Source organism: Hyperoodon ampullatus (genome assembly GCF_949752795.1).
Source record: "Hyperoodon ampullatus genome assembly, chromosome: X".
Taxonomy (NCBI): Eukaryota; Metazoa; Chordata; class Mammalia; order Artiodactyla; family Ziphiidae; genus Hyperoodon; species Hyperoodon ampullatus.
The window spans coordinates 60558518-60571182 of record NC_136913.1 but is presented as its reverse complement, the minus strand read 5'-3'; the positions used below and the strand labels follow the sequence as shown (position 1 = coordinate 60571182).

Here is a 12665-nt window from a genome sequence, read left to right as displayed (position 1 = left end):
CTCTTCCCCATCTTGCCTCTGTAGTTCCAGAAAACTCTTAGCATCTGGCAAAGGGGGTACCCAGTTCTTTCCCTGTTGGCTTTGCTGTTCCCCCGCCTCCTTTTTGTGTTTTTATAACTGTCACCAGTTTAGCCACTGTTTAAATTGTATATATTGTTCTGAGGCGCCTGGCCTGTCCCTTCAGTGAGCCATGCCCGCCCTTGTGTTGTAGTGAGAAGCTGTTGTCACGACTAACCTTCTGTCTCTGGAATTGTTTGTTTCAAATAAAGAGTTAAAATTGTCTTTTGCCTTCACTGGGGGAGGGAGAGCAGTGTATGGAGAGGTGAGGGATATAGAGGAGCAATGCTGGACCACTTCAGATCTCTCAAGGTATAAAGAAGTGAGGTGTCCCACCACAGGTTGAGAATCATTTTTACCCAGCTCACTGAATGGACCCACTAGGAGTATGGGCCTCGTTATAACAAGTTTCCAAACACTTAAGGGAAAAATTTATTCAGCCGCTGTCTATTAAGAACCTACTATGTTTAAGGACCTAGATTCCATGTTTCGGCGAAGACAGAGATTAACTAGACCCGGATCCTATCCCCAGCAGGCTCTCGGGCTAGAGGGGAGACAGAACGGTGCACAGTTAGTTGCAAGACGGGCAGAATGAAATAAATACCTAGTGCTATGGGAAAGCAGAGGAATAAGGAACTCATTTCAAGTTTACAGGGGGGTTGTGTGCAAGTTCACGAAGGGAGGTGGCATTTGACCCGGGCCTCCAAGAGTAGGTAGGAGGGGTTGGGGGACCAGCACCATCAAAGGCTGCGATTTTCTAACCCGGGAGGGACAGGATCAGATCTGTTGCTTTAGGGAGGAGATCCCTAGGACAATATGAAGGATCGGGGGTGGGGTAGAGCTGAAGGCCAGGACAGCAGTGAAAGGTGTGTGGCTAAGAGATTCTGTGAGCCTCGATGGGGATAGAGAAGCAAAAGAGAGGATGAATTCAAAATGAGTTTCAGACATTGTGAAGGTCAAGTCTGCAGGCTATGGAGGAGAGGGAGGAATCGAGCATGAAACCAAGGTTTCTAGCCTTGATGATTGGGAAAGTGAGATACTTTTTTTAAAAAACAAGAAAACAAATCCACACTTTATTTACTTTTCAGTAAGTTTAAATCCTTGAAGGGTACGGCGTCACACGGATTCTGTGTCCGATGGCCTTAGCATGAAGGTTCCTTCGGAATTTGGCACGAACCGTGCCACTGTTTCCATGAGTGCGAGTTACGTTTCCCCAGATTACTCTGGTTTTGTTAGGTTTTCCACCAGGAGTTGCTGTGTTGTTCTTTGCTTTGTACACCTAAGCACATCTCTTGCCTAGATAGAATTCAGTTTCATCTCGAGCATAAACACCTTCAATTTTAAGAAGAGCTGTAGGCTCCCTCTGGTTTTGGAGACACCGCTTATGGCCAGCAAAAGTGGCCTTGGGCCACAACCTTCGAGACATATTTGTCGTTTTAGAAGTCCTGTTCCCAGCAGGCCTCCACAGGCTCCAAGATGCCTGAAACAGCGAAGGTGAGACACCTTTAACCAAGTTGGGAAACATTAGAGGCAGGGTTTCGTTGTTTTGTTTTTTGGGTTTGTTTGTTTTTTCAGGGGAGTAGGGGTAGGAGGAGGTTGGTAACAAGTTGAGATTTTTTTTTTTTTTTATTCCGGTACGCGGGCCTCTCACCGCTGTGGCCTCTCCCATTGCGGGGCACAGGCTCCGGACGCGCAGGCTCAGCGGCCATGGCTCACGGGCCCAGCCGCTCCGCGGCATGTGGGATCTTCCCGGACCGGGGCACAAACCCGTGTCCCCTGCATCGGCAGGCGGACTCTCAACCACTGCACCACCAGGGAAGCCCCAAGTTGAGGTTTTGATCACGTTGGGTTTGAGACTCCATTGAAACATCCATGTGGTGGGCTCTGCAACATGGCATAACAGAAAGAACACCCAAACTTGAGTTTTTAATCATAGCTCTGCCACTAAAACTTGAGCAAACCTACATTTCTGTGTCTCCCCTAAAAAATACGTTCATATTCTGCCCTGACTTTCTCACAGAATTGTTGCAAGGGTCGGGTGAGAAAATGGATATGAAAGCAATATTGATGCTAGATATTACCATATAAACTAGGCAGTTGGAAATGTGGGTCTGAGGCTTAAAAGAGAGATGAGTTGTCTGTTTTTTTCCAGCTTTATTGAGATGTTGTTGGCATATAACATTTCATTGTATAAGTTTGAAGTGTACAGTGTGTTGATTTGATGCACTTATATATTGCAAAATGATTACCACCATAGTGTTAGCCAACACCTCCATCCTGTCATGTAGTTACCGTTTCTTTTTTGTGGTAAGAACTTTTAAGGTCTCTCATAGCAACTTTCAAGTATATGATACAGTGTTGTTAACTATAGTCACCATGCCGTACCTTAGATCCCCAGAACTTACTCATATTAGAACTGGAAGTGTATACCCTTTGACTAACATCTCCCCCCTCCACCCCCTGGCCCCTGCAAACCACCGTTTTACTCTCTGTTTCTATGAGTTTGGCTTTTTGGATTCCACATATAAGCGATATCACACAGTATTTGTCTTTCTCTATCTCGACTTGTTTCACTCAGCATAATGCATGAGGTGTCAACTTAGAAGTCATCTACAAAGGGCTCCTAGCTGAAGCTCTGGGAGTGGACAGGATCATTCAGGGGAAAATGAGAAGAGAAAAGGACAAAAAAATGGTACCTTGGAGAATATCTCCGGTTAACCGGCGGAAGGAACTGAGACGGAGAGACCAGAGAAGTAGGAAGAGCCCCAGATTTCCCAGGTGCCAAGGGTAAAACCACCTGATGAAAAGCTATCCTCATACCCCAGGCCAGGATGAAGTCTGTTAATTTGCTTTCACCTTCTTCCATCCTCAGCAGGGCCCAAAGCCATCTGGCTCTCCTACCTCCTTCCCCTACTGGAACGGAGAAGGGTTTGATGTCATTTGTGCAGCTAGATTTCCGCTCTGTGCCCACCCTTGTGCTAATCACTAGGGATATGAAGATGAGTAAGAACTTGGAGTCTGTTCTTGAGAACTCCCCAGCCTGATAGGACCAAGGCTGGGACTAAGGTGAGGCAATTAAGGTACTTAGGGTGCAAAGTTTAGGGAGGCACTGACTGCTGGGGTCAGGCAAGTATAGGGTTGGCATTTGAGCAACCCAGAGAGCGAATGCCTCCTTAAATCTTGCACCCCAGGTGCCTTGATTGCCTCACCCTAGTCTGACCCTGGGGAAGACTCACATGTCAATAAAATGGTCAAGGTAGAAGGTAATTGTTATTCATTCCGTCGCAGGGAATCAAGAAAGACCACAGAGGTGCTATGGGAGCTGGGTTCTCATGAAGAGTGGATAGTTTATCAGGCAGCATAGAGGTGCAGTGTGCACAAAGGCATGGAGGTAAAAAAGATCTCGGAGTGTCTTCAGGGAAGAGTGGTTGGGCTGCAGAGGACGTGGAGAGGGCACAGTAAAAGGGGTGAGGAATGGTGGGAGCTGTTGCTGGGAAAGAAGGGATCGGGTTGTGAAAGGCATCCAATGCCACGCCCTGCTAGGGTGACCAACCATCTCAGTTTGCCCAGGACCTTCCCAGTTTTAGCCATGAAAGCCCAGCAACCCGGGAACTCCCCACCCTGTCCTGGCAAACTGAAACAGTCGTACCTTATCCTCAAAACAGTGGAAAGCCATTAAAGGATTTTCACAAAGAACTGGCAGGGTAGGCTTCATGTTTTAAGGTGACTCTAACATGTCTGGGTGGGCGGAGGAGAACTGGGTGCTGAAGAAACCTGGGAGGCCAGTTACAGGGAGCCAGTTGCACAGAAATGGGTACGTGCTTTGCCTGTGGCCTCTGGCAGACATGAGTTCCAGATCCCCGGCTCAGCCCTTTCTTTCCTAGATGTTTGGTCTGACCAAGTTACTACGTGGCCTGTTTCCTCATCTGTAAATTGGGGCAATAATGGTGCTTACCTCCATGAATAGTGAGGATTAAGGGAGATACGGTTTAGCACAGTGCCCAGCACACAGCAAGCACTTAATAAACGTTAGCTTTTTTTAAAAATTAATTAATTTATTGATTGATTGATTTTGGCTGCGTTGGGTCTTCGTTGCTGCCCACGGGCTGTCTCTAGTTGCGGCGAGTGGGGGCTACTCTTCATTGTGGAGCGCGGGCTTCTCATTGTGGTGGCTTCTCTTGTTGCGGAGCACAGACTCTAGGCACACGGGCTTCAGTAGTTGTGGCACGCGGGCTCAGTAGTTGTGGCTCCCGGGCTCTAGAGCGCAGGCTCAGTAGTTGTGGTGCATGGGCTTAGTTGCTCCGTGGCATGTGGGATCTTCCCGGACCAGGGCTCGAACCCGTGTCCCCTGCATTGGCAGGCGGATTCTTAACCACTGCGCCACTAGGGAAGCCCCCTAAACATTAGTTTTTATTGTCCACATTATCAGTTAGGAGATCATTTCAAGGCCTGAAGGAAGGCAGCAGCACGATGGGACTGCTGAGGAGGAAAGGGACTTGAGAAGGATTTGGGAAGCTGACTTACCAGACTTTCTTCGTTGGTGGATTGATTATATTTTAGCATGAATGATTTTTTTGTTGGCGTTAATGCCCCAAAGTATCTGCTTTTCAAGACTTTTATCTCTAATTGTGGAATGAAAGGCTTTGTCACCTTGAAGGGAAGGCGGAGGGGAAAGAGAAAGGGGCAAGGGAACTGCTGGAAAACCAAGCATGTGTTTGAGATCCCTAAGGTTAAGGGAAAGAAATGGTGGAATTTTCAAAAGCTTATCTTGATTTAGGGGGTTGAAAGGTAGGGGTTCTGAATAACTCTCTCGCCCCATCTTGGCTGCACTCCCCACATTGCCTTGCTTCCCAGGGATGGACAGTTTCTGCATCCTGCTCCAGGCAGAGATCTCAGAAGACGCCCTCTCCCTCCAGACTGCCCTTCCCCGTCTGAACACAGGACAGCCCCTTCCTCAGCTTTCACCGTTTCTCTCTCTTAACCTTAGGGCCCCCACAAAGCACATCTTGTTTTCCAGCAGTTTAATATTTTCATATCGTACTGAGCTTCCCCCACCTCACCCCTCCATCATGAAACCCTTCCTGAGGCAGCCTAGAGTGGTTACTTTGGTGTAGAGGAGATAGCACAGATTTTGGATTAGAATAGGCCTAAGTGTTCATTCTAGCGCTGCAGTTTTCAGCTGGACATATTACTTAACCTCTCTGACCCTCCGTTTCCTCATCTACAATGAGGTATAGTAATAGCTACGTTGCCATTACTGAGATGATGTATGTAAGTGCTTAATTTGGCACCAAATCTGGTCCATACTGGGTGCTCCATAAGCAGCCTCCTTTCCTTTCATCCGCCTAAGTTGTTTGTAAGTCTGGGAATAAAGTTTCAGACTTTATTATGATTGAGACACATGCTTTTCGTTAAAACTACATTAAGAATTAAGACCACCACCCCCCGACAGCCATCCTTCCACTTATATCTGAATGTGGCCATATGTACCACTACGTGTGTGCAAACATGCAGACTTGCGTACTTCAGCACACACACGGCAATTGACAACTAGACGGTCAAGAAAGCACCGTTAGGTGAGACAAAGGGTTTAGTTCAGTGTTTCAAAGAGCTGGTGAATCGTTGGAGGGTGGCAAAGATGGTGAGAGGAAATAATAGAAATACACACCTGTATAGAGCTTACTATCAACTAGGCACTATTCTAAGTGCTTTTTATGTAATGAATGCATTTGATCCTCACTACAGACCTTTGACATATGTACTATTATTATCTCTATTTTACAGAAGAGGAAACTGAGGCATAGAGTGGCCAAGCGACTTGGCGAAGGTCACTATGGCGTACCGACTTTTCACAGGGGCTTCAGCTGACGTGGAAGTCATCCGGTCACCGTCCTGAGTAAATTACCCTTTCTCTATGAAGTCCATTGAAGTCCACTGTCAAGTCGCTCTGCCATTTCTTCCACAGTTCACCGTCAACCTTAATGCATCGATCTTGGATCTCCTCAAGATCTCCACAGTCTGCCTACCATGATGAGTACAGAATTGCCTACAAGTCTAGTAGGGGCCTAACTTTTAAAAAGGAAGGGTCCTGCCTGCGACAGCTGAGAGTTCAATTTCCTGTGTAAGTTTCTCCACACAGCATATGAGACCCTTCATGACCTGGCCCCAACCTACTTTGCCAGTCTCACCTCCTATGACGCCCCCCACCCCACATGCCCGGCATTCTTTGCTCTAGAACACACTCTACTCCTTCAAGACTCTGAGCCTTTGCATATGCCTCTATCCTCTTCCCTGCTGCCCTTAATTCAACAGACTAAGCACCTATTGTGTGCTAGGGCTGTTAAAGTAATTACCACACAGCTTGACAAGCACTCTACTCAACCACACTACTACAACGTCCTGTGGGGATTCAGAATGGGGGGAGGACTCCTTCTCCCTGAGGGACGTGGGGGGAGGGGGCGAGGAAAAGAGAGTTGAGGGCTTCACGTAGGAAATGACTTTTGAGCTGAGCCTTAGAATGATTAGGAGTCTGCCAGTCAAGGAAGGGGAAGGAAACCGGTGAGTTATCTTTGGCTCCTCCATCTCCCCACACTCAGACATCAAGTCCTGGTGTCGATTCTACATCCGAAGTGTCTCTTACGTTGGTCTCCTCTTATTCCTCCTGCCACTGTATGAGTCTCACAGGCCCTACTTGGGCTATTGCCCCAGTTGCATAGCTGGCCATTCTGCCTCTTATTTTTCCAACCCCCAATCCACTGTCTGTAGCTGCCAGAGTGATCTCCCCAACCGCAACTCTGAAGGTGGCACTCCCCTACTCAAAACCCTTAATGGTTTCCACCAGCCATAGGACAGTCTTAACCCCTTATAGTGACGTACAAGGCCCATCATACGATGGTCATAGTTTATCTGTCCTACCTCCCCTCTAGCCATTCCCCTCCTCAAGTCCCGCGCAGCAGATTATTTGTCTAAGTCTGAAGACAATACCATACACTTTCAGACATCTGTGTGGTTTCTGCCTGCTTTATTCCCCCTCCCTAGAGTGCCCCAGTCCTTTCCCCACCTGCCAGGTTCAGACTGGCCTAGTCCAGGGATCAAAGAGAGCCCAGCTTGGTGGGCTTTTATAGCCCCTTGTCTCCCACAGGTCAGGTCTGGCATTTAAGTACTGTGGAATCAGTAAATGGAGCAAGCAGTCCCTTCTAGCCACCACTGTGTGCACCCAGGCTGTCTGATTGGGCATCTGAATCAGTTCATGGTTGCCATGCCAATTCTCTATGGAGACTGCAGCCTGCTTTGAAATCCCAACTCAGTTGGCTGGGGCCTTGACTACTCTCCTAGTTCGGCCAGTCCCTTCATCCAGGAGCTGACTCCGTTCCTTTGTCCCCAGCTCCTGGTATCTCTGCGCACAGATGCCTTTAAAAGACCATAAATGTCCCTAGAAGCACCAGTGCCATGAGAAAGAGTGCAAGAAGCTCCTATTATCAGGCCTTTTCTACCTCCAGATCAGACCTCTTGAATATTGACCCTTAAATGGATCATGCTCAAGAGAAGTTTGCGACATCTCCTGGACTTTGCTGTTTGGACTGCTGTCCATTCCCTCGGGGAGCCAACCCTACTGTTGCCAAGTTCCTTCCACTATCTCCAGCCTAGCTGAACCGGCCTCACTCCTTTCTGGCTCTTTGTGAGTTCTAGCATGCCCTAAGGCTGTGGCGTCAGTGCGTGTGATACTATCATTCCTTACTTTACAGTGTGTAACCGGCTTTGGAACACACCTTGTTTGATTCTCACAAAAGCTCTGTGAAAGAGGTAGAGAGGTTATCATCAATCCTATACTGCAGATGAGGAAGCTGAGACTCAGAAAGGGTAAGTATGATGTGTCCAAGGGGCTAGAGCTAATGAATGGAGAGCCAGGTTTCTGAATTCCATCGCCGCCTTCACTACCCCGCTCACTCTTCCAAGTGTCTACTGTGTGGCAAGTACTAAGCACCGCTTGCCTCCTGTTTCTCCCTTACACGACTGTGACAGAGCCTCAAATACAAACGTCAGTCCTGGGGTTAGCCTGCCACACCCTCCTTGCTATCTTGTGTACACCAGCTCCCCTCAAGCTTCCTTTGGCCTGCTCCCACCTGCTTCACAGCAAACAAGAGTGAGAGTCCTCCTTTTGGCTGGAACACCCAGCCCGGTAGCTTTATTGTCCCACCACTGCCCCCTGGAGAGGAAAGCCTGGATCTGGAGATGGAACCTCTTTCCAAGGGGGATTCGTAGAATCTTCTGAAGAGAAACTAGATGTCTGAGGTGAGGGATTTAACATTTCTCAATGTGAGAAGGGCATGAAGTTCCTTTGTTGAACCAGGATGGATTTTTAAAAAGAAAAGCTTTCTCTCGATGGCCTTTTGGACAGAGAGGAGATGCTGTTGTTTGTGTTGTGGGTGGGTGGATTTCAATAAGAAAAGAAATCTCCCTACCATGAGGGGGTGGGGACCTCTCCTCTGACAGAGTATGCCGTCTGTTTCTAAGGAGGAAGGAAATTTCTTGCAGGAAAGGAATGTCTCTCTTTTAAGAGAGGGGGAAGCTCTCTCTCAGGATTGCTGAGTGTGTGGGAAAGGAATACTTACTCTCTCCTTTCTTTTCTAAAGGAGAAACCTCCTTGAATGAGGAGCCCTCCCAGGCTTTCTGTCTGAAGGGAAAAGACTGTTTCTGGAGAACAATTCTGATAAGATTATGCCCGATTTTCTCTTCCTTTCTGATCTATTGCCCACAGGGAGTCAGCATTCTCTGAGAGGGAGTGGCAAATAATTTTTTCTATTAAGAGGTAGGGAAGCTGAGGGGAGAAACTGACTGTGGGGAAAACTTTTACTCCGAGGGGCCATTGGTGAGGGCAGTGACTCTGTGATGGGGAACCCTCATGAAACTGGGGGAGTCCTTTGGGAATCCGAGGAGCCCAGAGCGTTAACGGGAGCTTAGAGATGTGCTAGGCCAGCCCTTGTCTGCTCACAAGGAAGCTGAAGCTTGGGGAAGGGAATGCCTTGCTACTAAGTGACAGAACCAGGAGTTGAACCCAGCTTTATCACGTGCCAGCCTGGAGCTCTTCCTACCACAGCTGACCGAGGGAGAGGGGCTACCTGCTTCTTGGGCGAGTGATGCTGGCAAGGAAACTGCTGCCGCTGCTGTGAAATGTTTGACCTGTGTTAGAGGCATCTCTGGGGTGGGAGGCATTGATTCCTGAGGGAAAGAAACTGGGGAGGAGGGTAGAATCTGGGGCTATGTCAGAGGAAAGGGGTTCAAGTCACTGTGCAATCCAATGGGTGGCTTGGGGGCATCAGTCAGCCGTGAACGCTGAGTTTCGAGGAAGAGCAGGGCATATTTCTCCCAGGAGTGCAGGGGACATGTGGGTGGAGCCATGGGGATGCCGGCTACCCTCTCCGACTTGCGAACTTTCTCTATCATTTCCTGTCTTTCCAGGAGGAGTTGTCATTTTAATCTTTTTAAAATCAGAGGAAGGGGCCCAAGGAAACTTTCTGAGGGAATGTAGATGTTTTATAATAGATCGTGGTCATGTTTACGAAACCGCCCACAATCACCAAAACTCAATAAACTGTATACTTAAAATGGATGAAAAAAATCACATCAGAGGAAGGGGTAAGTGAATTAGAGCCCAATAAAGCTGTTATGAAAAAATGGGAGGGGGGGATCCCCAAACCAAAAAACAGGAGAGAATGGCCCCAGGCCTGGTTTTGCCCGGCCTGGGGGGTGGCGATCCCTCCTTGGCAGTTTCAGCTACTCAAGTCACTATCTCTTTTGCCCATTCCTTTCTTGATCAGCAAAAAGCCAAGGCCAGCTCATCCAGGGGGAGGTCAGATGTTGCAGGAGAAAGAACTTCACAAACGCACAAGCCACCTCTTCGTTTACTGTAAAATCCTGTTTAATGTGTAACATTTCAGGCAGAGAGAGGCCTTAGGGACTAGAGGCAAAGGCAGCCCTGACCAACCCCCGCTCCAGCTTATCTGCCTGTTTCTCCCTCCCTACCTCCTCCACCCCAGACATGTCCTCCTTTTCCTTGGGCCGGCAAGCACTGTTCCTCCTTTTCTTGCGTTTGCTACCCTCCCTTCTCCACCCACACGTCCACAGCACCCTCCCTCCACTCCACTTGCCCACATCCCTCCCTACTGATGTGACTCCAGAAATAGGGTATCTGACAGCACGGGGTTAAGATTAGTTTCATAATTGGAGATGTTGTCAGAGCATCCTACCTCTGGTCCCCAGTGGTCCCAGGGAGAGGGAGAGGGAAGTGGAAGGGGTGCAGGCAACGAGCGCGGCCCACACGCCCAGTAGCCTTGAGTGCTGGCGTGGGTGGCCTCCAGTTCCCCACCCCTTCAGCCCCTGAGGCAGAAGGCCCTGGGAGGAAGGGAAGTTGGGAGAGAAGGGAGGTTTTGATGGAGCAATCCCTAGCAGTCTGAGGCCTGTGCACCGGCAGGGGAGAAGGAGGGGCAGGCCGGTGCAGGGTGGGGGACGGGATGGGAGGTTGCCTGGTCTGTGGCATCAGCAGGCTGAGCAGCGGTCGCTCTTCTCGGCCAGCCCGGCCCCGGTGCCGGGGCTGCGGCGCAGTATGTCTTTCAGGGAGCCGTCCTGCTCGCTGAGCAGCTTGTTGATCTCGTTCTGCTTGTACTCAGGTGAGAGGCGGTGGCCGAAGCCCCCGGAGCCCTTGCGGGAGGGCGGATTGGAGCGGCGCTGGGCTCGGCGGGCGCAGGCCCGGAAGATGAGGTACACCACCTCGGCCACGTTGAGGATGATACAGATGCCGGAGGCGGCCAGCATGAAGACGGTGAAGACGGTTTTCTCCGTGGGGCGGGACACGAAGCAGTCCACTGTGTTGGGGCAGGGGTAGGCCTCACATTTGACCAGCCGCACCATGGCGTAGCCAGGGTAGAGCAGATAAAAGACGTACATGAAGGCGGCTTCGAACAGCAGCCGGAAGACCACGCTGATGACATAGGTCCACCACAGTGTCCCTGAGATGTGGACCTTGTGCCTCTTCACCTCCTCCAGGTGTAGGGGGTCCCCGTGGCCCTCAAGTCGCAGCATTTTCTTTTCTATGTGCTGCTGGTGAGCCACGTGCATGGCCACGAGGAGAGCTGGGGTGGAAACCAAGATGAGCTGCAGAGACCACAGACGCACATGGGAAATGGGGAAAAAGTGGTCGTAGCAGACGCTGTTGCAGCCAGGCTGGAGGGTGTTGCAGATGAAGGAAGACTTCTCGTCACCCCACACGCTCTCGGCAGCCACCACCAGCACCATGATTCTGAAGATAAAGATGACCGAGAGCCACACTCGGCCAATGGCAGTAGAATGCCGGTTCACACCACTGAGCAAGGTGTACAAACCCGTCCAATTCATCCTGCCTCATTCACACCTGCAAAACATGAGCCACAGAGCAAGCTGTCAGGAACCTGGGGCCGAGAGCCAGGCACCATAACACTGCCTGACACCCCCTTACCCCTTCCGAGAGCCAGTGACAAGAAAGGAAGAAGGAGAGTCATAGCTTTCCTCACCACCCCCTCTCCCGTGCTAGCCTCTCCTTCTCTTTCTCTTCCTCCTACTTCTCCTCCTCCTCCCTCATTCACTTGATGACTTGACCTCCCTGAGCCCCATCTCCCTTCTTCGCCTTTATCCAACATTCTTTCCTCTCCTGCCCTTTGTTGCCAGGCCCATCTTGTTCTGCCGTCGTCGGCCCATCCTCTTTAGCTCCCCCTCCCCCAGCTCCTTAAGTCTGGACCTGGGGCAAACCCAACAAAGCCTCATTACCTTGGGGAGCGCCTATCCCTGAGGCCACCCAGACAGGTCCCCTATGGTCTCATGTCTGTGCAGGGGGAGTGGTCCCTGGGTCCGCGCCTGCGTCCCAATTCATCACCGCCCGGTGCTGGGGAGTCATATGCTGCTTTATACCCAGTGTCTGCACAATGGGACCTTTGTGGGGCTCTGAACAACGCCCTTTAGAATTCAGATCAAACGCCCTGACTTCCGCCCACCCTACACACAGAGCACTTGTGTCCCAGCGCCGGACACCCAGCCTGCACCCACCTGTTCTGTGCCCGCCCGGTCCATCGCCGCACCCGCCCCATAGCCCCACCAGAAGAATGGCCACAGCGGGGCGGGCAGGGGGAAGATGGAACGAAGACAGGTGCATGTAAGAGGGGACCCGGGGGAACAGGAGGCTCTGGGCTGAGGCCCTCTCCGGTGACTCTACTAGAAACTTAGATTCAGCAGGATTTTTCCTAGGCTTAGATCCCCTCCAGGGAACGGGTGAGCTTGAGGTTAGGAAAGGGAGCTCACATTTATCAAGCTAGGAACTGTGCTAAGCGTTTTCCCATACATTCTTTCTTTTGACCCATTTAGCAAGCGTCTAAGGACTGTTACCCCAGTCTTTCCAGCTGAGGAAGCTGAAGCTCAGATAAGTTAAGTAACTCACTCACGATCACACAGCTGAAGTGTTTGAGTAAGATGAAACACAAAGGTATCCGCAGCAGAAGTCTAGGCTCTTTCCATGGTATAATCCTTGTGCTTTTGCTGATGGTGTCCACAAAAGCGAAGCCTAGCCGTTAATGACAACAACA

General features: G+C 50.2%; 1 protein-coding gene and 1 pseudogene across 2 annotated transcripts; both read right to left on the bottom strand.

The window, feature by feature from the left end:
* Nucleotides 1-1150: 1150 nt before the first annotated feature.
* LOC307068909 (large ribosomal subunit protein eL33-like) lies at nt 1151-1483 on the bottom strand (annotated as a pseudogene). The gene has a single exon. The product of its transcript is annotated as a large ribosomal subunit protein eL33-like (transcript).
* Nucleotides 1484-10593: 9110 nt separating this feature from the next.
* On the bottom strand, nt 10594-11448 carry GJB1 (gap junction protein beta 1; the record flags this gene model as incomplete). The annotated part of the gene is made up of 1 exon (XM_079727007.1): nt 10594-11448. One exon carries the CDS (start codon nt 11446-11448, stop codon nt 10594-10596), a length of 855 nt encoding a protein of 284 aa, XP_079583133.1.
* Nucleotides 11449-12665: the final 1217 nt, after the last annotated feature.